Raw genomic sequence first — 26,566 nt, forward strand, 5'->3', positions numbered from 1 at the left:
TCATTTGTGTTGTAAATGTTGTACCTTGATGAAGGTATCTTTTCTTTTATGTACGCTGAGAGCATATGCACCAAGACAAATTCCTTGTGTGTCCAATTACACTTGGCCAATAAAAATTCTATTCATTCTATTCTATTCTAAGATTGCTAGCTCTGTTCGGCTTACCCTCAAGTGCTTCCCAAGATGCGCCACACACCAGAAAGAAAAACAAGCAGCTTTCCTGCAGTGTCGTCCTGGGCCCTCTCCCTCCACCAAAGCCACCTCACAAATGGGCATTGCAAAGAGGAAGGTCCAGCACCAGTAGGATTCTAACCATCCACATGAAGCACCAGCCTGTCTCCCCGCCGAAGTGGTATCCATTTATCTACTTGCATGTAACATGCTTCTTCTCCAGAAACACTACACTACTAACCAGAGCATATAAAACATTTGCAAGACCAATTCTTGAATACAGCTCGCCTGTCTGGAACCCATACCTCATTCCGGACATTAATACAATTGAGCGTGTCCAGAAATATTTTACAAGAAGTGTTCTCCACTCCTCTGAATACAACAAAATACCTTATGCCACCAGACTTGAAATCCTGAGTTTAGAAAATGTAGAACTCCGCCGCCTTTGACATGACCTGAGCTTAACTCATAGAATTATCTGTTACAACGTCCTTCCTGTTGAAGACTACTTCAACTTCAATCACAACAATACACGAGCACACAATAGATCTAAGCTTAATGTGAACCGCTCCAATCTTGATTGCAGAAAATATGACTTCAGACACAGAGTTGTTAATGCCTGGAATGCACTACCAGACTCTGTGGTCTCTTCCCAAAATCCCCAAAGCTTTAACCAAAGACTATCTACTATTGACCTCACCCCATTCCTAAGAGGTCTGTAAGGGACGTGCATAAGAGCACCAACGTGCCTACCGTTCCTGTCCTAATGTTCCCTTTGATTGTATACAATTTCATATAGCTATTATATACTTATGATTACATGTATGCTTTATATAGTATAGTTATTTCATGCTTATGCTTATATATACTGTTGTGACAAATAAAATAAATAAAATGCTTTCAAACTGCTAGGAGGGGCAGAAGCTGGAGCGCGTGACAGGAGCTCACCCTGTCACATAGTGCTGGGACTTGAACTGTTGGAGCAGAGACAATCTCTAGTGTCATTAAGCCTCCTAGGTGTGGGGTTTTGACCCTCCATTCAAGTCTTATCAGCAACCAAATATTGTAGTAAGGTTTCTCTCTTTTCAAGATTGTAATTGGCCACTCTATCTATTTCTTAGCAGTTGTCCAGTATTGTCTCAGGAAACTATCCCATAAACCTCAACATCCTCACTAGGCTTTCTCGTGGTTCATCCATTCCTATGGTCCACCCTTGATCTGAGCTCCCTGCTTACATTTTTCTGATAATTTATTCTTTTTCAGCCTTTAAACCACCTTTAAATCTGCTGAGGAAATGACCATTGCCATTTGAGTTACAGAAATGATGGTTATATCCATCCATCCACCCATCCATCCATCCATTCAATTTCTAGAGCTGCCCATCTCAATCCAATTGATTCTGGGCAGCATTACTTCCTAGTAATGTTGAATTCACCAATTTTAGGGGTTTGTCCAAAATGTTTGTCCATATCATCTGGATCAGAGGTGGGTTTCAGCAGGTTCTGACCAGTTCTGGAGAACCGGTAGCGGAAATTTTGAGTAGTTTGGAGAACTGATATTAAAAATTCTGACTGGCCTTGCCCCCAACTGTTCTCTGCCTCCCGAGTCCCAGCTGATCGGAAGGAAATGGGATTTTGCAGTATCCTTCCCCTGGATTGGGGAGGGAATGGAGATTTTACAGTATCCTTCCCCTGCCACGTCCACCAAGCCACACCCACCAAAGCCATGCCATGTCCACCAAGCCACATCCACAGAACCGGTAGTAAAAAAAATTTGAAACCCACCACCCATCTGAATAATCAAGCGGTCTAGGTTCAGACAAACCGCTAAGCAAAAATCCCCAACCCCAACCAAGGTTAATATTAAACAATGTTCACATATGTGAACACTGGCACTAAATCTGACCAAAAGTTTCCAGGCTCTGCTGCTATTAACATATAAGGAACATCAATTTCTTTAAAAAAATAAAATAAAAAAAATAATCCCTTAGCTGATGATAAAAGATAATATTTTTAGCGCCGGATTGAAATGAGGGGTGCTTGGTGCTCTCTAGACTTGATTGTTTTCTTGCAGATGTTTCATTACCCAAACTAGCATCACCTTAAGCTACATGCGATACAATTTCAGCGCTTTATGTTTCGATTTCTGGTTTATGGTAACCCAGACAGAGATCTGCACTTCTGCACGCAGGTCATCACTGTTCATGATTCTTGGGAAGCCAAAAGGACTTTCCTGAAAGGTTCATTTGACACCTGCCCTTACATTCTACATAGTTTCCCGTCCAGTGAATTTAATGGCTTAGCAAATGGGAGGGTGTGAGAAAATACTGAAATAATTCCCTGGCATTATTTTTTTAAGTGGTTTGTTCTTACTGCCTTTCAGGTAAGATATTGATTTATCTGATCATTTCAACCATTGCATAGCATCCCTCCGATGGAAGTTGGCCTCTTCTTCAGTGCCCTGACTGTAATGGGTAATAGCCTTGCTCTCCTGACCTGCCATTTTACAGTTCCATTCTTAGTTCCAGTTTGATCTGCCTCAAAAGGATGCCGTAAAGATTGCATCTCCTGATTCACGGATAGACCCTGGGGTTTTAATTAAAAATAAAATAAAATAAAGAAATTCCCACAAGTCTGAACTCGGCCTCCTCCTTCCCTTTCAAAGGCACTTTTATAGCTTCCTTATTTTAGGTAAACCCTTTCCTTTAACACAGGGGTGTCAAACTCAATTTCACTGAGAACTACATCAGGGTTGTGTTTCACCTTGGAGCGCGGGGGAAGGGGGGGGCATGGCCGGGGGGGCGTGGCCAGCTCGATGTCACTCATCTTATCGCCAGGGTGGGCGGGGCCAGTGGTGACATCCAATTTTTTTTAAAATATACTTTATTAAACTTTTTTTACATTAAAAACATAGGGGGAAAAAAAAGAAAAGGTTATATCACTTAACAGCTATTTGTGGTGTTTTTCTTATAACAATAATCCGTGCAATGATTACAAACATTAAATAGTATGTATTTGTGCTATTGTTTATACTTAGTAACTAAATATCCTTGTCTATCTCCTTTCTATCCATTTATACCACGGTTCCATATATTATAAAATACCAAAGTCTCTTTATCTTTTAAACTCAGCGTTAGACATCCAAATTTTTTTACTACCGGTTCTGTGGGCGTGTCTTGGTGGGCGTGGTGTGTCTTGGTGGGCGTGACAGGGGAAGGATACTGCAAAATCACCATTCCCACCCCACTCTGGGGCCAGCCAGAAGTGGAATTTACCAGTTCTCCAAACTACTCAAAATTTCCACTACCGGTTCTCCAAACTGCTCAAAATTTCCACTACCGGTTCTCCAGAACCTTCAGAACCTGCTGGATTTCACTCCTGGCCCATGCCCAAGCATTCTGCCAGTGAAAATGGGCTCCCAAGCTCAGTTTTTGGCTGCAACCCTCTGCCAGTGAAAAAAGAGCTCAGGAGGGCCACCCGCGGCCCTCCCGAGCTCCATTTTCACTGGCAGAGGCACCACGGGCTGGTCCTTTGCTGTTTCCAGGATGGCCCCGTGGGCCAGATCTAAGCACCCCATGGGCCTGATTCGGCCCGTGAGCCTTGAGTTTCATACCCCTGCTTTAACAGAACCTCATCTCACAAGATCAGTTAGCCTGTAAGATAGTTACCTGTGGAGATTAATCTGCTTGGTCATCTGCTCTAACCTATGATGCAGCCACTTGCAGAAATGGCTAAGGGAGGTTTTACGTCGAAGAAGAAATGTGGAGAAGGTAGCATAATAACAGAACAGCAGAGTTGGAAAAATGAGTTGGAGGAAAATAACTCAGCTCAAATAACTAAATGCTTCTTTTGGGGGGTTTGATGTCTTTGAGGTATGCTAATGTGGTTGGCCCAAATTAAGACAAATGCTACCAGTGGTGGCTCAACGATATCGGTTTCCCATTCCTGCTGTTCTTGAATGACGTTCCCTGTGGCTATAATTACCTTTAGTTGTTTTTTTTTCTCTTTCTGCCAGCATAATCCAATTATAAACCAATAGCTAAACCCACAATATGTTTTTCTTGCTCCTCGAACTAGGGAGTATGTGCCAAAGAGCGCTCATAAAAATATGGCCTTCATTCAATCCCAGGATATCCGCGTTGTATCTAACATTTTTATGCCATTGAAGGCATGTTAGGTCAAAGAACAAAGTATTAGATTTCTCAGAGACACATGCATTTGTGTGTGTGTGTGTTTGACTCTATTCCATAGACACATGCATTTGCATATGTGTGTGAATGTATTTTTTGGCGCCTGCCGCAGTGTGTGGCAACAACAGCCAAAAACGCTAATACAATCCTGGGTTGTATAAACAGAGACATAGAATCAAAATCATGTGAAGTATTAGTTCCGCTTTCTAAATCCTTTGTAAAGACTACACCTGGAATACGGCATCCAGTTTTGGTCACCATGTTACAAAAAAAAGACGTTGAGACTTTGAAAAAAAAAAGTGCAAAGAAGAGCAACTAAAATGATGAAGGGCCTGGAGTCAAAAACATCTGAAGAACGATTACAGGAATTGGGTATGGTCGGTCTAGAGAAACGAAGGGCTAGGGATGACATGATAGCAGTATTCCAGTATTTGAGGAGCTGCCAGAAAGAAGAGAGGGTCAACTTATTTCCCAAAGCACCAGAAAGGAGGACAAGAAGCAATGGATGGAAACTAATCAAGAAGAGAAGCAACCTGGAATTAAGGAGAAACTTCCTAACAGTGAGGAGGACAATTAACCAGTGGAACAGAAGTTGCCTTCAGAAGTTGTGGCTGCTTCATCACTGGAGGTTTTTAAGAAAAGACTGGACAGCCACTTGTCTGAAATGGTATAGGATCTCCTGCTTGAGCAGGGGGTTGAACTATGAAACCTCCAAGGTCCCTTTCAGCTCTATTCTGATTGCTTGATCATGTACTACACATTCCTTGAAGACCTTCAAGGTAGCACGCCTAGGGGAATCATCATTTTACCACAGAGTGGCGTGGTTGAAAACCAATGAAATATTGAACTGAAAACAGGAAGTCCTTGAATCATAGGCATGGAAGGGACCTTGGAGGTCTTGTAGTCCAACCTCCTTCTCAAGGCGGAAGTCTTATACCAGGGGTTGGCAACCCTAAACACTCAAAGAGCCACAAAGGTCCTAACCAGAAGCCCCCTGTTGAATTCTGGAGCTGACTGGAAGTCCGGTTTCCACCACCATAGAATCTCCTCTACCTGTCCTAACCGAAAGTCCTATCAATTGTGGAGCTGACCGGCGACAGGGAGCCGCAGCAGAGGGATAAAAGAGCCACATGCGGCTCCAGAGCCGCGGGTTGCTGACTCCTGTCTTATACCATCCCAGCCAAGTAGGATTTTAAAACAAAATCGCACAACTCCTAATAAAAAGGTAAAGCTCTAATATAAACTTGACTGTGTGTTTTTTTTCTTTTGCTATTAATCTCATAGAACCACATCAAATTCTCACAGAAGAGAAGCCTGGGTTTCCACAGAGCTACGTTTTGTCAAAGCTCCAAGCTCTAATTTATCTTTCTCAGAAGAGTTTGCTCTACTGATGCTAATGGATGTAACCATTCAAATCACAGCCACTTAACTCCTTAAATCCTCTTCCAAAACTGATCCCCAAATCTCCCCGTAACATGCTGCACAGACTGGATGACCGAGGATCTTTCATTCTGACTGGATATACTTCCCAGAAATCAACAACTGTCTACCCCAGCTTCATCTTAAAACAGAAAAACTACTCTGCATATTTAAAAACTATTCTGGTAAGTATGAGGTAAATACTGTCTGATAAATGAGATTTTATATTCGTATCTCGAGATCAGCATTAAGCGCCTTGGCTGTTTGTAAATCACAACATGCGAAAATCAACATCAAACAAACAACATCACAGTTCTGTATTATGTGTAACATCACTCATTGGAGAGGTTCTTGCTCAATGTATCATTTTCAAGGTTTGTTTGTTTTTTTAAAATAGGATTTCTAGAAGTTCCAACTAGTTTGTGAAAGAAAGACTATTTTTGTCTTCTAAATAATTTACATTTGTGGTGGAAGCCATGTCTTATTATCATTGAAAATATGGTAATGAAAGCAGAGGAATTTTATGCGTTACCTCTTTGGTTGCTCATCTTAAACATAAATGCAGGGCCCTCTTCCTTTCGTATAAATAAACTATGCGGCCTGCAGTTATCCTCTAAGTGTTCTAGAAGGAACTTTTCCCATTGCCGAAGTTCTGTAACCTTAGATGGTTTCAAATGTTCCTTTAGCACAACGTTGTTTGATCGTGATCCTTTTCTCCCCCAACCCCTGTTCACTGAACGGAAAATTAAGGGACAAAGTAGATATTCATTTGCAAAAAAAAAAAAAAGAGGAGAAAGTGGTATTATTTACATAAAATCTGTTTTTCCTAATTTGTATGCAATTTTAGAAAGAAATGCTATTTTAGCTACTGCTTTTTAAGGTGTATTGGAGATGTACTGCATTTTTTTTTTAAAGTTGAGGCTTCAATTTTACGGTTGCGGCCAACATCTTGACCTTTTTAAACCACTTCTGCAGATGCTTTTGATTGGCATCTCTTCAGTTAGAAATGTCTTCAAATACAGATAGTCCTCAAATTGCAACCACAATTTTCATTACTAAGCAAGGCTTTTTTTTTTGCCATGGTTGTTAAGTGAATCACATGGAGATTAAGCAAATCTGACTTTTCCCTTGGATTTTGCTTGTCAAACATTGGCTGGTAAGGTTGCAAATGGCAATCAATATCATAAGTACGTACTGGTTGCCGAAGTGCCCGAATTTAGATTATGTGACTATGGGGATGCTCCAACTGTCGTAAGTACAATGACTGGTTATAAATCATTGTTTCAGTACTGCTGTAACTTTGAATGCTAAATGAATGGTTGTAAGTCAAGGACTCCCTATAGAAGTTTTTCATCAGAATTGTAACTTTTCCAACTTCCAGCATTCCAAGTAATGCACCCCCATAGAAAACAGAACTCTGAAGCAGGCAAATTCCTCAAAGAACAATTTATTGGATACATCATATTGGCACAACTAGTGAAAGCTGACTCTAAAAGTTCCTGCGGCTTTCACCTAATTAAAAGTTCCCGACTCTAGGGGCTGAAGAGCCAGCACTGTCTGAAGACGTCTCCGGGATCATGTGGCTGGCATGACTAAATGCCAAAGGCACACGGAATGCTGTTACCTTCCCACCAAAGATGGTCCCTATTTTTCTACTTGCATTTTATACGTGTTTTTGAACTGCTAGGTTGGCAGAAGCTGGGACAAGTAATGGGGGCTTTATGATTCGAACTGCTGAACTGCCGACCTTTCAATCGACAAACTCAGCACCTTAGTTACTGAGCCACCGCGTCCCTGAATTTGGTCTAGCAAATGGGAAAAATGAAAGTTTTCTGCTCTTCAATATTAGTTCTCACGTATAGTTGACCTTCATGCGAGCGAAAAATCTATGTGGTCATTGAGAGTTGACACTGGCTTGATTGCATATAATCCATCAATCAAAAGCTGCCATGGTTGGCCCAGGAAATATAAAAGAAGTACGGAGCTAAGTCAATACACCTTCTGATTTTTTTAGTTCGGCTCAGCACAAGGTAGCTGAAGCAGGAGCCAAATTGGAAACAGACACAACTAAATCTGAGCGGCAAGCCCGAGCTTGTAGGGCAGAAAATGTTGATAGCAAGCATCAACAATACAGATTAATGCAAAGGGTAGCTGCCTTATTTAAGCTGTGGCAACTACCCAGGTAGTCCTCGACTTAAGACCGCCATTGAACCCAAAGTTACTATCGCTGAGCGAGACATTTGTTAAGAGAATTTGGCCCCATTGTATGACTTTCCTTGCCACATTTGTTAAATGAATCACTGCAGTTGTTAAATCAGTAACACGGTTGTTAAGTGAATCCGGCTTCCCCGTTGATTTTGCTTGTCAAAAGGTCACAAAAGGGGATCACATGATCCCGGGAATCCTGCAACTGTCATAAATAGGAGTCCATTGCCGAGCGTCTGAATTTTGATCACCTGACCATGGGGATGCTGCAACAGTGGTCAGTGTGAAAATGGTCATAGGTAAGTCACTTTTTTTCTAGACCTGTTGTAACTTCAAACGAATGATTGCAAGTCAAGGACTATCTGTATCCTTTCAGGATTATCTCGATTGTGCCAGCAAGAGAGTAAAGCATTTTATACATGTGGACTTTGCATATCAGCCAGATCAACCACAATATTGTGTCCAGATCTAAAAGGTTATACAGTGCATTGATAGAAATAGATTCAGAAACGGAATTAGTTAAGGATTGTATGATAAAATGGGCACAAAATATTCAACAACCTATAATGTTGGAAACATGGGAGAAAATTTGGGTCAGGAATGTTAAATTTACTCAAGCACAAAATTTAAGAGAAAATTTTTATAAAATGTTTTAAAGATGGCATTTAGACCCTAAAAAATTGGCATGTATGTATTCGAATATGCAACCTAAATGTTGGAGATGTGATTGTGATGATGCTACTTATTATCATATATGGTGGATTTGTAAAAAAATCAAACCGTTTTGGATTAAAATATGGTGGATTATGCAGAATATTTTGAAAAAGTAGATAAAGTTTACGCCACAACTGTTTTTATTAGGTATAATTACGGATTGTACAGTAATAGAGATTAAATTAATATTGAACTTAATATCAGCAGCGAGACTTTTGGTGGCGCAATATTGGAAGAAAGAAGAATTGCCTACAATTGAAGAATGGACACTTAAAGTTTCAAACAGCAGAAATGGCAAAAATTTCTGCGTACTTGAAAGATTATTCACAAGAACGATATATAGTAGAATGGAGAAAATGGATTGATTATATTCAAAATAAGTATCAGACCAAAAAGTATCAAATAGCTTATGAGTGATTGTAGGAAATGTATTGTTTGTGTATTTGTTTAAAAGGGGAAAGGGGAGTTAAGGGATCAATGAGGGAGAAGGGATTTTGGGTTATGGTTTTTAAAGTATTTTAGCGTATGCTTGTTAGATGTTATACCCTGTATTTTGCTCTGGGAAGTCTCTGGAGGGGGAGGGAGGAAAGGGGAAAGGGAGGGTGGAAGGAGGAGGGGGAGGGTGGAGGGGAGATAATTGTTTAAAAAAATTTATTGTAAAACTTTTTCAATAAAAAAAAATTGTGTCCAGATCAAGACATGATCCATTGTGTTAAAAAAACAGAACAAAAAATAAAACTTATTCCTAGGTTGCGTATTACTTTTGCAGCACCAACTTTTGCTGTTAATCACCCTAATACACAACTAAAACCCTGCATTGGGAGATGCCACCGCAAACCAAGATCTATCTATCTATCTATCTATCTATCTATCTATCTATCTATCTATCTATCTATCTATCTATCTATCTATCTAAATTTTTTAAATATTTGTTATATCAAACAGGAGGAGAAAATAAAGACAGAAAGGCAGTAAAATGTTTTTTTTTTTAATTCCAAGAGAACAGAAAGAAAAGAAAAAGCTGCAATAAAACCTAAATAACAACTTTACAACTAGTTAAACATACATACACTTATACTATAGTGACCTGACATCCCGCTTTTGGCGGGACAGTCCCGCTTTTTAATAATTTGTCCCGCGTCCCGCAGCAATTCCAAAAAGTCCCGATTTTTTTTTTGTTTCACTCCCATTCTGAAAATGGGAGGCGGCAACGCAAGAGGAGGAGGTGGAGAAGGGGGAGTGGCGGAGAAGGGGGCGCGAGAGGGAGGAGAGACGCCGCTTGACTTCACCCGAGAGGAAGAGAAGAGCCGAGAGGAGAGCTGAGGAGAGCCGAGCCTGCCTGGAAGAGCCGAGAGGAGAGCTGAGCCTGCCTGGAAGAGCGGACAAGCAGCAGCTGCTCCTCCTCCTTCAGGAGATGGCAAGACTCAGCACGCATGTGCAGCCCCCTCTCCCCCTGTCAATGGTGTCCCGCTTTGCCATCGCTGAAGTCTGGTCACTTTAACTTATACCTATATTTTAAAATTAAAAGGAACAAAAATAAAATATATCAGGCTATTGAAATTATATAACTGTCTTCAACTGCATTATTAGAATTCAGGGTTCGAACAATGAATTAACACTGTATCAACAGAATCATATCAGCTTTTGCTCCTCTTTCAGTAGAAAGATTTGTAGAAAGAAAGTATAGAGATTTCATTAAGCCAACTTTTAGAGTGTGAGACACAGGTTTTCTTCCATTTTAGAGATTTACTACATATTTATTACATCTTCAGCAGAGAAAGGGTAAGAGACAGTAGTGGGATTCAGCCGGTTCGGGCTTATTCGGACGAACCGGTAGTTAAATTGCTGGCTGGCCCTGCCCCTTCTTGAACTCCCCACCACCCCACCCCATTTTGGCTTCCAGGTAAGTGCAGGGAAGCCTACTAGGCCCAAATGGGGTGTGGGGGTGTGGCATGTCCCACTGTAGCCCGTTTTCCCCCAGGAGGCTGCAGGGAGGCCTACTAGGTCCAAAATGGGGTGCGGGGGGTTCAGAGTGCCCCCCATGGCCCATTTTCACTCCCAGGAGACTATAGGGAGGCCTACTAGGCCCAAAACGGGGCACAAGGGGGTGCAGAGCAGCCCCCCATTGCCCATTTTTGCTCTCAGGAGGCTGCAGGGAGGCCTACTAGGCCCAAAATGGGGTGCGGGGGTGCAAAATGCCCCCCATGGCCCATTTTCACTCCCAGGAGGCTGCAGGGAGGCCTACTAGGCCCAAAATTATAGTGACCAGATTTTAACATTGGTAAAGTGGGACACCATTGCCGGGGGAGGGGGGGGGAGGGAGGGAGTTCTAAATTTTTAGTACCGGTTCTGTGGGTGTGGCTTATTTTTGGGGTGTGGCTTGGTGGTCATGTGACTGGGTGGGTGTGGCTAGCTGCTCATGTGACTGGGTGGGTGTGGCTAGCTGCTCATGTGACCGGGTGGCCATGGCTATGGGCATAGAAAATACTCAGAGGGCTAAAAAAATTAATTTCTGACCGGTCCTCGCACTTATGACCATCCTCACATTTATGCCCATTACAGCATTTTTAACAACCATGTCACTTATTTCACAACTGCTTCTCTTCACCACGGTTACAAGATAGGATGCAAAATGTAAAATGTGAGGACAGTCGTAGGTGTGAGGACCAGTCAAAAATGTGAGGACAGGTCAAAAATAACTTTTTCAGCCCTCTGAGTAGTCCCTATGCACAAAATACTGCAACAGGGATAAATGATGACCGGTCATAAGTGTGAGAACCTGTCAGAAACCACTTATTTCAGCCGTCTGGGTAGTCCCTATGAACATAGGGACTACCCAGAGGACTGAAAAAAGTGATTTCTGACAGGTTCTCGCACTTTTGATCAGTCCTCACACTTATGACCGGTCATCATTTATCCGTGTTGCAGCATTTTTAATAACCATGTCACTCATGTCCCAACTGCGGTGCTTCATGTGACCGGGTGGGCATGTCCAGGTGGTCATGTGACATAGCTTCTTTGCCCTAATGACTGTTTGCTGCAATGTTCTTAAGTGTGAAAAAAGGGTCATAAGTCACTTTTTCAGTGCCATGCTTGTTAAACCAATTACCAGAACAAATCCATTCTCCCTTCCTCTTTCTCTCCATCTCTTTCTCCCCCTTTCTCTCTTTCTCTCCTTAATCTCTTTCTCCCTCCCTCTCTTTCTCTCCTTCATCTTTCTCCCCCCTCTTTCTCTCAATCTTTCTCTCCTTAATCTCTCTTTCTCCCTCCCTCTCTTTCTCTCCTTCATCTATCTCCCCCGCTTTCTTTTCTTCATCTTTCTCCCCCTTCTATCCTTCATCTCTCTTTCTCTCCTTCATCATTTTCTGCCCCCTCTTTCTCTCCATCACTCTTTCTCCAGATGGGGCAGGGTAGGCTGGCGCTGCGTGGGTGGGAGGCAGCCACAGGACAGTCCTGCTGGGTGGACAGCAGGCCGAGGCGATTGACACACGCTTCACTGCCCAGTCCAGGCACAGAGACCTTCCTCCTCCTGCGGGAACCAAGCGACACCCCTGGGCCTTCCCACGCACCCACCTTGCTACGAGGGCTCGGCTGTTCCCCGCCATCGGGACGGGCTTGAGGGAACTTTGTCCGCCGGCGCCAGGCAGGTGCAAGGCTGGAGAGTCAAACGGGGCCCAGGCGGAGCAGGAACACGCCTCCGTCTCCCTAGCAACGCCCAATTGCCAGCTCGCCCCGTCTGTGCAACCAATGGCAAAGCGGCTAGCCGCACCTCTCTTTTTGAGAGGAGGCCAGAGAGGCCAGAGGGAGCCAATCACGCAGCACGGGAAGCCGTGGCTAGGAATCCTGGGAGTTGAAGTCCACATGTCTTGAAAGTTGTTGCCTCCGCAGGAAAAAGCGGGACTTTTTTAAAACATCGCGGGACACGGGACAAATTTGTCAAAAGCGGGACTGTCCCGCCAAAAGCGGGACGTCTGGTCAGCTTACCCAAAATGGGGCACAAGGGGGTGCAGAGCGCCCCCCGATTGCCCATTTTTGCTCCCAGGAGGCTGCAGAGAGGCCTACTAGGCCCAAAACGGGGCGTGGGGGGGAGTTGTAGAGCGGCTCCCCCCATGGCCGTTTTTTGCTCCCAGGAGGCTGCAAGGAGGCCTACTAGGCCCAAAATGGGGCACGGGGGGGGCGCATGTTACCCTGCGGCCCGTTTTTGCTCCCGGGGGGTGCGGGAGGCTGAGCACTCCCTATCACACCCCCTGGCCACGCCCACCATGACCACGCCCCCCTGGCCAGTCATTAGGGCAGAGAACCGGTTGTTAAATTATTTGAATCCCACCATTGATATGAGAGACAGGTTCTCTTCCATTTCAGATATTTAGTACATATTTATCACAGCTTGAGCAGAGAAAGGGTAAGAGACAACGTGTTTGAAAACCTCTTTTGAAGGCTCATGGAAGTCTGAATCATAGGGGAAGAAGAGCTAGAAGGAGGAGGTGAATTCTTAAAATTTAGAAAGCTTTTTTTTTTTAATCTTCCCAAAATTCCAGAAGCAGCATCAGCCATTTATAAACCTTTTTTCAACTTGCCAGCTGTTGTCAAACACAGTTCACAAATTTTAGTCCCGCAACTTCGCACTTTGCAATCTTACAGGAAGTCCATTGGCTTTATAAATTCCTTTCTCACATATTCAACACAATTGCTTAATTCAAGCCACAGAGCCCCCCCCCCAAACATCTGGACAATTCAATCAAATACAATAAAATTCAATAAAGAGGAAAAAAAGGGAAAAGAAAAAGAAGCAAGCCCACCACATAATTAAAGAAGATAAAAATGATACAACACTCTGTTTTTTTTTATGCAGCACACTACTCTACACAATGTGTTCAAAAGTTCAGGCCCAAATTTTTGTGTGTTTGTGAGTGTTTGACATTCTTGACTCCCAGCGACTGCCTGGATTAGTTGCTGGCAGTTTTCTTGGCAAGATTTTCTTGGCTTGCAAGTTCCTTCTTCCTACAACCGAGATAGAGCGACCGGGCCCAAAGTCACCCAGCTGGTTTTGTGCCTAAGGCATGACTATACACTCACAATCTCCTGTTCTTTAGCCTGATGCCTTAACCAATACACCAAACTGAATATCCAGGCCCTGAAATTAATTTGCCATTAATAACTTGCAGATTCTGCAGGCTGCGAATAGCTTGGATTATTTTGGGGTCCTTATCTGCTGGAAGGGATTTCACACAAAATTCATTTGGACATCCAAAACAGTTATTAAAAGTTCTTGCATGTACCGTACTATCTATAGAAGTTGCAGTAGAGAATGGACCGATGACTCAGCATTTCCACAAATCTTATATATTTAGCTTCTGCAAATATTGAAGTTTTCTTGGGCAAGTTACTTAGTTGTTTTTTTTTTTTAGGTTTTCAGGACAGGGGTCCTCCTTAGCAGCTATAATTGAAGATTGGCAACTAAGCGGTTAAGCAAAGCTATCACTAAATGAAACCGCCGCTTTTTCTCTGATTTTACTTCAGATTTCCTAGGCTTTACAGACGTCAAAGGTCACACATGGCAGGATTGGTCCCACTTATTTTTTGATCATCCTTGTAACTATGAATGGTTGCTAAATGAGGCAGTCACAAAATGAGGACTACTTGTCTCCTCATTCTGACTAGACTTGTGACTATTTATTATAATTCAGAATCCATGAGCCGTGGTGGTGCGGTGGTTAGAATGCAATACTTCAGGCTACTTCTGTTGACTGTCAGCTGCCAGCAGTTCGATTCTCATCAGCTCAAGGTTGACTCAGCCTTCCATCCTTCTTCTTTCTTTTTTTTTTTTTGAAAGTTTTTTTTTTTAGACAAACATAAAAACATCTTCAATACAAATATAGTGTGTCGGTCGATTGATTACAAATCTTTTGTGCAATTTCAGCATATATATAACATATGATTTATCTAGTTTTACATTTTATCAATCTGATATATATCCAAGTATTTTGGTCAGTTAATCATTTAATTAACTATAAGTATTTCTTCCCTCATTTCTTGTAAAATATTCTAAATTTTATGTTAATCATATTACATCATTCATTTCATTATCTTAAATCGGCATGTATTTCAACCATTCTTCCATTATAAAAACCTCTCTCAAATTTCACTGTATTTTTTTTCTCTAACCATTGATAAAATAAATCCCATATCTTATAATATTGTTTATCTTCCTGCTCTCTAATTTCAAATGTCAATTTACTGATTTCTGCACCTGGTTCATATTACCATATGTGGTGGACGTGCGGAGAAGCTAACAGATACTAGATTAGAATCCACACATGGTTGGAAAAAATTTATTTTATTTATTAATTTAATTTATATACCACCTTTCTCCCGAAGGACTCAGGGCGGTTTACAGCCAAATAAAAAGAAATATCACAAAAATTAAGAAACATTTTAAGAAGCTAATTCAATCAGGCCAAAACAGACTAAAACTATAGTAAAACCCCCGTTACAGCTACATTAAGCTAGCCCTGCGCGATGAAACAAAAAAGTCTTTAGCTTGCGTTGAAAGGTCCGGAGGTCAGGGAGTTGACATATCCTCGGAAGCAGCTCATTCCAGAGGGCAGGAGCCCCCACAGAGAAGGCCCTCCCCCTGGGGGTCGCCAGTCAACACTGTTTGATTGACGGCACCCTGAGGAGACCCTCCCTATGGGAGTGCACGGGTCGATGGGAGGCTATTGGTAGCAGCAGGCGGTCCCGTAAATAACCCGGTCCTATGCCATGGAGAGCTTTAAAGGTGGTAACCAACACCTTGAATTGCACCCGGAAGACCACCGGAAGCCAGTGCAGCTTGCGCAGGAGAGGTGTTACATGGGAGCCTCGAGTTACTCCCTCTATTACCCGCACAGCCGCATTCTGAACCAGTTGAAGCCTCCGGGTGCTCTTCAAGGAGAGCCCCATGTAGAGAGCATTACAGTAGTCCAGGCGGGACGTGATGAGGACGTGAGTCACCATGCATAGGGAATCCCGGTCTAGGAAGGGACGCAACTGATGTATCAGGCGAACCTGATAAAAAGCTCCCCTGGCGACGGCCATCATATGCTCTTCTAAAGACAGCCGTACATCCAGGACGCCTAGATTGCGCACCCTCTCCATGATGATAAAAAAACACAGATTTTAAACCAGACGTTTTCTTATGGGGGATCATACCTGAAACCTACAATAGAGAATTGAGATATTTGATTGTGAATGTTGTCACAGTGGCCAGGATTGTGTTCGCTAAAAACTGGAAAAATGAAAAAAGAACAAGGCAAGATGAAATTATTAAGGAAATAATGGAATGTGCAGAAATGAGTAAATTGACATTTGAAATTAGAGAGCCTTCCATCCTTCTGAGGTCAGTAAAATGAGGACCCAGATTGTTGGGGGCAATATGCTGACTCTGTAAACCTCTGTAAAGCACTGTAAAGTGGTATATAAGTCTAAGTGCTATTGCTATTCCATTCAGTCTTCAGAAAGATTTTCCAAGAGCCGTGGCGGTATGCAGTATTGCAGGCTAACTCTGCCTACTACTGGGAGTTCAATCCTGATCCGCTCAAGGTTGACTCAGTCTTCCATCCTTCCGAGATCGGTAAAATGAGGACCCAGATTCTTGGGGGCAAATATGCTGACTCTGTAAACTGCTTAGAGAGGGCTGTAAAAGGACTGGGAAGTGGTATATAAGTCTAAGTGCTATTGCTATTGCATTATTGTCATTAAAACATATGTCACAAGAATATTTTTTATCGTTACTACTGGTACTACTGATAGTACCATTGGTAGGTTCATGCTAATGCTGGAGAAATTCGTAACTGACACCTGCCTGCTGTCGCCCAAAGAACTCAGCAATGGTGCAAATAAATCTGCAGAGGGTCTCATTTGCTTAATTTGGATACATAAACTAGACTGGGTATGTCTTGTTTAATAAAAAGAAGGACTAGGGGAGACATGATAGCAGTGTTCCAATATCTCAGGGGCTGCCACAAAGAAGAGGGAGTCGGGCTGTTCTCCAAAGCACCTGAGGGTAGAACAAGAAGCAATGGGTGGAAACTGATCAAGGAAAAAAGTAACTTAGAACTAAGGAGAAATTTCCTGACAGTTAGTGTTAGATTCGGGCAATAACGAGGCAGGAGACCAGGATAGTGACAACAGCTCTTTACTATATGGTGAACCCAGCAGCCAGTGCTGGGAAAAACCTCTCCTTATATACAGTTTAACCGGGGGCTTCAACCAATCAGCAACGTGCTATTTTCCCGCCAAAACTTTTAAAGATACATTACACTCCTTCCCTCCCAGAAAACACTTTACCACTATTTACATAAAAATTTACATATTATTTTTCAACGTAATCACGCAAGTAGACTGGGCGTCTCCTGACTCTTTCGGACCTGCGCAATTCATTCTCTGGGAGTGAGTCGAGCTGACCGGAGGGACTGTCTGTTCCTCTCAGCTCCTCCTCTAGGCCATCCGGCCCTGGATTATTTGCAGAGTCGTCCCTGCTGTTTTCTGACGGGACCTGTTGGCGTCGCTGGACCTCCTGGAATTCAGATAAGTCCCGCGTTTGCCCCGGGTTTGAGTCAGCTGCGGATTCAAACATTGTATAGTCAGGGCCTGTTTCGTCTAATTCGGGTTGTTCGGTTATGCGTTTTCTTATTTGGTCTATGTGGCGCTTCCATACCCGGCCATCCTTTATCTCCACTAAATATGACTTGGGACCTGTTATTTCTAGGATTTTTCCTGCTAACCAGGTCGGGCCTTCGCTATAGTTGTGTGCCCACACTCGGTCGCCTATTGCCATTCCTCTTGTTTTTTCGAGTCCCCCCTTGTACCCGTCTGGTGTGTAGTTTGGGTTTAAACGGTCTAGTGGGCACCTGAGTTTCCGACCCATTAATAACTCTGCTGGGCTTCTGCCAGTTGTGACACAGGGGGTTCTGTGTTGGACGGCCAGGAAGGTATCGATTTTTGTTTGCCAGTCGCCTGGCTTGATTCTGGACAATGCCTCTTTTGCACTCCGGACGGAACGTTCTGCAAGGCCATTCGTCGCAGGGTGGAAAGGCGCCGAGAGGACATGCCGGATGCCCTCTTCTGCCAAGTACCCCTCAAACTGGGTTGCCGTGAATTGCGGGCCGTTATCGGATACTAACGTGTCAGGCAACCCATGGGTTACAAATAGGTGCCGTAGGACTGAGATCACTGCCTCGGCTGTCATGGATCTCATGAGAATGATTTCCAGCCATTTGGAGTAGGCATCGACTACCAGAAAGGTTTGGCCGTGGAAGGGCCGGCAAAATCGATGTGGATCCTAGACCAGGGCCCTGGGGTCTCTCCCATTCCCGAACGGGGCCGTTGGGGTAGCGGTCTGGACTCTTGGCAGGCCTGGCATTTCCCTACCCTCTCAGCAATTTCCGAGTCCATTAAGGGCCACCACACATAGCTTCTCGCTAGACCCTTCATCCTCACGATCCCTGGGTGACCTTCGTGAAGGAGATCTAACACCCTTTTCCTCAATTTCTCTGGGATCACCACTCGATCCCCCCATAGCAGGCACCCCCCTTGAGCCGAAGGTTCCCCTCGTTTCTTTACAAACTCTTTAAAACGCCGCGCAGCGGCCACCTCTTTGTACCCAACCAAGTCCAGTTCTTATTATAATGTCCTTATCCGATCCTCGAGCCACCTCTTTGGATGTGACTGGGCCAGAGTCCAAAGAGTCAATTAGCAGAACTGGTATTCCTGGAGTGGGGTCTTCAATAGTCTCTGGTAACGGGCATCTGCTTAGTGCGTCTGCGTGCCCTAAATCCTTTCCTGGCCGGTGTAGCAATTTGTAAGAATAGGCTGCCAGGAAGATAGTCCATCGGGTCAGTCTTGGCGAAAGTGCCATGGGCGTTGGGCGATCGCCTGCCAGCAGACCTAGCAAGGTCTATGGTCCGTGATGATTTCAAAATCACGACCAAATACATACTCATGGAATTTCTTTACTCCTGAGACTATAGCCAAGGCTTCCTTATCAAGCTGGCTATAATTCCTTTCAGTTGATGACATGGTTCGGGAGTAGTATGCAATGGGGGCTTCTGTGCCATTAGGTAACCTGTGGCTGAGCACAGCCCCCACCCCATAGGGAGATGCATCGCAGCTTAACACTAGAGGTAGTGTGCCATTGTACTGGATAAGGAGGCTATCACTCGTTAGGAGATTTTTTACCCCTTCGAATGCCCTAGCTTCCGCCTTTCCCCAAGACCATGCAGCCGTCTTAGCTAATAATTTATGCAGCGGCTCTGCTACTGTTGCCTTATTCCTTAAGAATACTGCGTAGAAGTTGACCAGACCCAAGAATGCCTGTAACTCCGTTTTGTTCTTGGGCACGGGGCCTTCCTGATGGCCCGTACCTTGCTCTCAGTGGGGTGAATCCCTTCCCTGTCTATCCGGTAGCCCAGGAATTCCACAGACTCAACCCCGATCTGGCATTTGTTTAGTTTAACCGTGAGACCGGCAGACCGGAAAATGCCCAAAACTTTTCGCAGCCTCGCCCCTAATTCCTCTAGGTTTTCAGCGGATACCAGTACATCGTCAAAGTATGGTACCACCCCTGGTAGGCCTCGCAATAGCCGCTCCATCAGGTTCTGAAATAACCCTGGAGCCACACTAACCCCAAACTGTAACCGGGTACACTTAAACGCCCCTCTGTGAGTCACAATTGTCTGCGCTTCGGCTGTGTTGCTGTCTACGGGCAGCTGTTGATAGGCTTGTGCCAGGTCTAGCTTGGCAAAAACTTGCCCTTGCCCCATTGAGTGCAGTAAGTGCTGTACCACCGGAACGGGGTAAGCACTCTTTTGCAACGCTTTGTTCAGCGTTGCCTTGTAGTCAGCGCAAATCCGGACCGATCCGTCCGGTTTGACTGGGGTGACTATAGGGGTCTCCCACTTAGCATGGTCAACTGGCACTAGAATTCCCTGGTTTACTAGCTTGTCCAGTTCCCGGTCAATCCTGGGCTTTAGGGCGACGGACCCTCCTAGCCTTTAGACGGATAGGGGCAACTTGGGGGTCTAAATTAAAGGATATAGGGGTCCCCTTGTACTTGCCCAGGCAGTCTTTGAAAACGTCCCCAAACTCCTTCGTGAGTGTGTCTTTGAGGTCGACTTCGTTTCTGAAGATTCCAGTCACTCCCATGCCCAATGCTCGGAACCAGTCCAGTCCCAACAAGCTTGGCAGGGTCCCATCGACGATGGTGATGGGCAGAGTTTTCTTGTAGTGTCCATACTCGACGTGGACGGACGTTACCCCTCGAACAGGGATGCGATTCCCCTGGTAGTCCTGTACTTTTAGTCTTTGTGGTTGCAGCTTGCGCTTTGCGATGGCGGGTAAGGCTCTCACGAGGTTGTCCCAGGACATGATCGTGATCGATGAGCCGGTGTCCACCTCCAGTCGGCATGGCACCCCCTCAATCTTCGCTTTTGTGAAGATTTTCTTTTCTAGGCGAGTTGATGCGTGACCCACTCTCACGATCGTTTGATTTAGTTTCGCGCCTTTTTTAAACTGCCCACTCGCGGGCCGCCGTTCAGCGCTCTGATTGGCTGGTTTGAATTTTTGGCGGGAAGGTTGGGAGCTCGACAGACCTGTGCTAGGTGCCCTTCCTTTCGCACCGACATGTTGCATCTTTAAATCTGCATTGTTGTCGTTGGTGTTGCCCTCCGCAACTCGCGCAGTCGCCCCGGTCGTCTTTCTCCGGCCTCGGTGTGGAAGACTCCTTCCTCCTCCCCTCCGATTCGGCCTGGACCTCTTCACTGTGGACCGGGGTTGATTTCGCACCAGCCGTTGGTGTGACCTGCTTCTGTAAGGTCTCTGCCGCTTGGGTGGACATCTCGTGAGCTCTGGCTTCGTCCAGGGCGTTTGCCAGCGTCAGGTTGCTTTTAGCCAGCAGCCGCCTCCGCAAACGGATGTCCCTGACCCCTCGGATGAGTTGCTCCAGCAATGCCTCGTCTAAGTCTCGATACTCACAATGTTTTGAGGCTTTTCTTACGGCGGCCATGTATGCACTAATGGGCTCGCCTTCTTGCTGTCTACGGGCAGCTGTTGATAGGCTTGTGCCAGGTCTAGCTTGGCAAAAACTTGCCCTTGCCCCATTGAGTGCAGTAAGTGCTGTACCACCGGAACGGGGTAAGCACTCTTTTGCAACGCTTTGTTCAGCGTTGCCTTGTAGTCAGCGCAAATCCGGACCGATCCGTCCGGTTTGACTGGGGTGACTATGGGGGTCTCCCACTTAGCATGGTCAACTGGCACTAGAATTCCCTGGTTTACTAGTTTGTCCAGTTCCCGGTCAATCCTGGGCTTTAGGGCGAACGGGACCCTCCTAGCCTTTAGGCGGATAGGGGCAACTTGGGGGTCTAAGTTAAAGGATATAGGGGTCCCCTTGTACTTGCCCAGGCAGTCTTTGAAAACGTCCCCAAACTCCTTCGTGAGTGTGTCTTTGAGGTCGACTTCGTTTCTGAAGATTCCAGTCACTCCCATGCCCAATGCTCGGAACCAGTCCAGTCCCAACAAGCTTGGCAGGGTCCCATCGACGATGGTGATGGGCAGAGTTTTCTTGTAGTGTCCATACTCGACGTGGACGGACGTTACCCCTCGAACAGGGATGCGATTCCCCTGGTAGTCCTGTACTTTTAGTCTTTGTGGTTGCAGCTTGCGCTTTGCGATGGCGGGTAAGGCTCTCACGAGGTTGTCCCAGGACATGATCGTGATCGATGAGCCGGTGTCCACCTCCAGTCGGCACGGCACCCCCTCAATCTTTGCTTTTGTGAAGATTTGCTTTTCTATGTGTGTTGATGTGTGACCCACTCGGTAGGCCACGGTTGATGACCGCCTCGGCGAGCGGACCGATGAACGGTGGTCAGTTTCTTCGCCGGCGGTCGGACGGAGATGCTGTGGAGAGCCACCGCGGTCTCCGACCACCAGCGGGGTGTTGCCCGTCGAACGATCGGCGACCGCTTGTAGTCCTCCTTCGCCCGATTCAGCTGCCGGCGCACCATCTGCTGGACGCGTGCAACTCGGAGAGAAAGGACTGTGTCTCGGGAACCGGGAGTCCGGGCGCCAGAGGAAGAGCGGATGGTACCCCAAGTTGGCCAGGAACGGTGGTCTGGGTGGAGGTGTGTTGGGAGTTGTTGAATGCGAACTCCGCCAGGGACAGGTAATCGCCCAGTTGTCCTGCTGTTGGTTCACGAAGCACGGAGGTACTGTTCCAGGACGCCGATGACCTTTTTCCGCCCCCCGCCGGTCTCCGGATGGTGCGCCGACGACAGGCACACCTGCACCTCAATGCGCCATTTGTTTAGTTTAACCGTGAGACCGGCAGACCGGAAAATGCCCAAAACTTTTAAAGATACATTACAGTTAGAACAATTAATAAGTGGAACGACTTGCCTGCAGAAGTTGTGAATGCGCCAACACTGAAATCTTTAAGAAAATGTTGGATAACCATCTGTCCGAGATGGTGTAGGGTTTCCGCGCTTGGGTGGACATCTCGTGAGCCCTGGCTTCATCCAGGGCGTTTGCCAGCGTTAGGTTGCTTTTAGCCAGCAGCCGCCTCCGCAAACGGATGTCCCTGACCCCTCGGATGAGTTGCTCCAGCAATGCCTCGTCTAAGTCTCGATATTCACAATGTTTTGAGGCTTTTCTTAGGGTGGCCATATATGCACTAATGGACTCGCCTTCTTGCTGTCTGCGCTCTCCGAATTCAAACCGTTGCACATACTTGGATGGCATCGGTGCGAAATGCGCTTTCACCACAGTTTGCCACGGTACCGACTGTACCGGCGTTGGCTCAGCCAGGGATTCTGCGGTATCGAAAACTTCTGGACCGCAGTGGCTCAGGAAATAGGCTCGTTTCCTGTTGTCTGAAACTCCTTGAAGTTCGTTTGCCTCAAGGAAACACTCGAAGCGAGCCATGTATGACCCCCATTTTTCCTTAGCTGGGTCGAATGGCGCTGGCGGTGTGTAGCCGGACATCGCTGTTTTCCGCCCTTGTTTTGCTGGGTTCGCGTCTTCCTGGTGAGTTCAGCTCTTTTCCTGGCGCTCTTAGCCTCGAGATCCCACCTTCGTCGCCAGTGTTAGATTCGGGCAATAACGAGGCAGGAGACCAGGATAGTGACAACAGCTCTTTACTATATGGTGAACCCAGCAGCCAGTGCTGGGAAAAACCTCTCCTTATATACAGTTTAACCAGGGGCTTCAACCAATCAGCAACGTGCTATTTTCCCGCCAAAACTTTTAAAGATACATTACAGTTAGAACAATTAATAAGTGGAACGACTTGCCTGCAGAAGTTGTGAATGCGCCAACACTGGAAATCTTTAAGAAAATGTTGGATAACCATCTGTCCGAGATGGTGTAGGGTTTCCTGCCTGGGCAGGGGGTTGGACTAGAAGACCTCCAAGGTCCCTTCCAACTCTGTTGTTCTTATTTTTATTATTGTTATACATTGTAATGGAATGCATGGATAACTTTGAGGAAAGGGGGGAAGAGATGCTGTCTAGGAAATCATCAGACAAGAGATGGAGGAGCTTGTGGTAAAAGGAACTTAGGAAGGATCTACCATTATTTAATACCACTCTAATGGCAGAAAGTGAGGAGGAACTAAAGAGCCTCTTGATGGGGGAAGAAATGGAGGTAGTGACAGATTTTATTTTCCTGGGCTCCAAGATCACCGCAGATGGGGACTGCAGCCAAGAAATTAAAGATGCTTGCTCCTGGGAGGAAAGCTATGGCAAATCTAGACAGCGTACTAAAAGCAGAGACATCACCGTGCCACAAAAGTGCATATAGTCAAGGCTATGGTTTTCCCAGTTGCAATGTATGAAAGTTGCAACTGTGAAAGTTGGACCATAAGAAAGGCTGAGCGCCAAAGCATTGACGCCTTTGAACTGTGGTGCTGGAGAAGATTCCTGCAAGTCCCTTGGACTGCAAGGAGATCAAACTGGTTAGTCCTAGAGGATATAGGGGTCCCCTTGTACTTGCCCAGGCAGTCTTGAAAACGTCCCCAAACTCCTTCATGAGTGCGTCTTTGAGGTCGACTTCGTTTCTGAAGATTCCAGTCACTCCCATGCCCAATGCTCGGAACCAGTCCAGTCCCAATAAGCTTGGCAGGGTCCCATCGACGATGGTGATGGGCAGAGTTTTCTTGTATTGTCCATACTCGACGTGGACGGACGTTACCCCTCGAACAGGGATGCGATTCCCTTAGTAGTCTTGTACCTTTAATTTCTGTGGTTGCAGCTTGCGCTTTGCGATGGCGGGTAAGGCTCTCACGAGAGTGTCCCAGGACATGATCGTGATCGATGAGCCGGTGTCCACCTCCAATCGGCACGGCACCCCCTCAATCTTTGCTTTGTAAGATTTTTTTCTCTAGGCGAGTTGATGCGTGACCCACTCTCACGTCAGTCTGATTCAACTTCGCGCCTTTTTTAAACTGACCACTCGCGGGCCGCTTCGCCATTTCCGCACTCTGATTGGCCGGTTTGAATTTTTGGCGGGAAGGTTGGGGAGCTCGACAGACCTGTGCTAGGTGCCCCTTCCTTTCGCACCGCCGACATGTTGCATCTTAAATCTGCATTGTTGTCGTTGGTGTTCCCCTCCGCAACTCGCACAGTCACCCCGGTCGTCTTTCTCCAGCCTCCCGGTGTGGAAGACTCCTTCCTCCTCCTCACCGTCCGATTCGGCCTGGACCTCTTCATTGTGGACCGGGGTTGATTTCGCACCAGCCGTTGGTGTGACCTGCTTTGTAGGGTTTCCGCGCTTGGGTAGACATCTCGTGAGCCCTGGCTTCGTCCAGGGCGTTTGCCAGCGTTAGGTTGCTTTTAGCCAGCAGCCGCCTCCGCAAACAGATGTCCCTGACCCCTCGGATGAGTTGCTCCAGCAATGCCTCGTCTAAGTCTCGATATTCACAATGTTTTGAGGCTTTTCTTAGGGTGGCCATATATGCACTAATGGACTCGCCTTCTTGCTGTCTGCGCTCTCCGAATTCAAACCGTTGCACATACTTGGATGGCATCGGTGCGAAATGCGCTTTCAGCAGAGTTTGTAGAGTTTGCCACGGTACCGACTGTACCGGCGTTGGCTCAGCCAGGGATTCTGCGGTATCGAAAACTTCTGGACCGCAGTGGCTCAGGAAATAGGCTCGTTTCCTGTTGTCTGAAACTCCTTGAAGTTCGTTCGCCTCGAGGAAACACTCGAAGCGAGCCATGTATGACCCCCATTTTTCCTTAGCTGGGTCGAATGGCGCTGGCGGTGTGTAGCCGGACATCGCTGCTTTCCGCCCTTGTTTTGCTGGGTTCGCGTCTTCCTGGTGAGTTCAGCTCTTTTCCTGGCGCTCTTAGCCTCGAGATCCCACCTTCGTCGCCAGTGTTAGATTCGGGCAATAACGAGGCAGGAGACCAGGATAGTGACAACAGCTCTTTACTATATGGTGAACCCAGCAGCCAGTGCTGGAAAAACCTCTCTTTATATGCAGTTTAACCGGGGGCTTCAACCAATCAGCAACGTGCTATTTTCCCGCCAAAACTTTTAAAGATACATTACAGTTAGAACAATTAATAAGTGGAGCGACTTGCCTGCAGAAGTTGTGAATGCCAACACTGGAAATCTTTAAGAAAATGTTGGATAACCATCTGTCCGAGATGGTGTAGGGTTTCCTGCCTGGGCAGGGGGTTGGACTAGAAGACCTCCAAGGTCCCTTCCAACTCTGTTGTTCTTATTTTTATTATTGTTATACATTGTAATGGAATGCATGGATAACTTTGAGGAAAGGGGGGAAGAGATGCTGTCTAGGAAATCATCAGACAAGAGATGGAGGAGCTTGTGGTAAAAGGAACTTAGGAAGGATCTACCATTATTTAATACCACTCTAATGGCAGAAAGTGAGGAGGAACTAAAGAGCCTCTTGATGGGGGTGAAGGAGGAGAGTGCAAAAGTTGGCTTGAAACTCAACATTAAGAAATCTAAGATCATGGCATCCGGCCCTCTCAATTCCTAGCAGATAGACGGGGAAGAAATGGAGGTAGTGACAGATTTTATTTTTCTGGGCTCCAAGATCACCGCAGATGGGGACTGCAGCCAAGAAATTAAAAGATGCTTGCTCCTGGGGAGGAAAGCTATGGCAAATCTAGACAGCGTACTAAAAAGCAGAGACATCACCCTGCCAACAAAAGTGCATATAGTCAAGGCGATGGTTTTCCCAGTTGCAATGTATGGCTGTGAAAGTTGGACCATAAGAAAGGCTGAGCGCCAAAGAATTGAGGCCTTTGAACTCTGGTGCTGGAGAAGACTCCTGCGAGTCCCTTGGATTACAAGGCGATCAAACCGGTCAGTCCTAGAGGAGATCAACCCTGACTGCTCTTTAGAAGGCCAGATCCTGAAGATGAAACTGAAATACTTTGGCCACCTAATGAGAAGGAAGGACTCCTTGGAGAAGAGCCTAATGCTGGGAGAGATTGAGGGCAAAAGAAGAAGGGGACGACAGAGAACGAGGTGGCTGGATGGAGTCACTGAAGCAGTCGGCATGAGCTTAAATGGACTCCAGAGGATGGTAGAGGACAGGAAGGCCTGGAGGATTGTTGTCCATGAGGTCGCAATGTGTTGGACACGACTTTGCAATTACAACAACCATTATGGATCCAGGTCATGGTTGTCCCAAAGCTGCATTTAACAAAAAGCAGCTGGACTTTCTCAGTTTTTTACCTTTGAAAATGTTTCATTTCTCATCCAGGAAGCTTTTTCAATTTCATGAAAGTAATAAAGTCCAATTGCCTTTTGAAAAAAGCAATAGCAATAAAATTTAGACTTATACAGTGCTTTACAGCCCTC

General features: G+C 45.7%; 1 protein-coding gene and 1 long non-coding RNA gene across 2 annotated transcripts in view; both read right to left on the minus strand.

Annotated features, from left to right (window-relative positions):
• Positions 1-12,368, minus strand: part of LOC131201380 (uncharacterized) — a 36,065-nt gene extending 23,697 nt beyond the window's left edge. The window contains exon 1 of the long non-coding RNA XR_009155829.1: positions 12,272-12,368. This is a non-coding gene — a long non-coding RNA (uncharacterized LOC131201380). The remainder of the gene's footprint in view (positions 1-12,271) is intronic.
• Positions 12,369-15,873: 3,505 nt separating this feature from the next.
• On the minus strand, positions 15,874-21,469 carry LOC131201330 (uncharacterized protein K02A2.6-like). Its single transcript, XM_058189151.1, has 2 exons — positions 20,830-21,469; positions 15,874-15,896 (listed from the first exon to the last, which is right to left on the minus strand). The coding sequence occupies exons 1-2, from the start codon at positions 21,440-21,442 to the stop codon at positions 15,874-15,876; spliced, it is 636 nt and encodes a 211-aa protein (XP_058045134.1). The 5' UTR covers positions 21,443-21,469.
• Positions 21,470-26,566: the final 5,097 nt, after the last annotated feature.

This window comes from Ahaetulla prasina, chromosome 6, assembly GCF_028640845.1.
Source record: "Ahaetulla prasina isolate Xishuangbanna chromosome 6, ASM2864084v1, whole genome shotgun sequence".
Classification (NCBI taxonomy): Eukaryota; Metazoa; Chordata; class Lepidosauria; order Squamata; family Colubridae; genus Ahaetulla; species Ahaetulla prasina.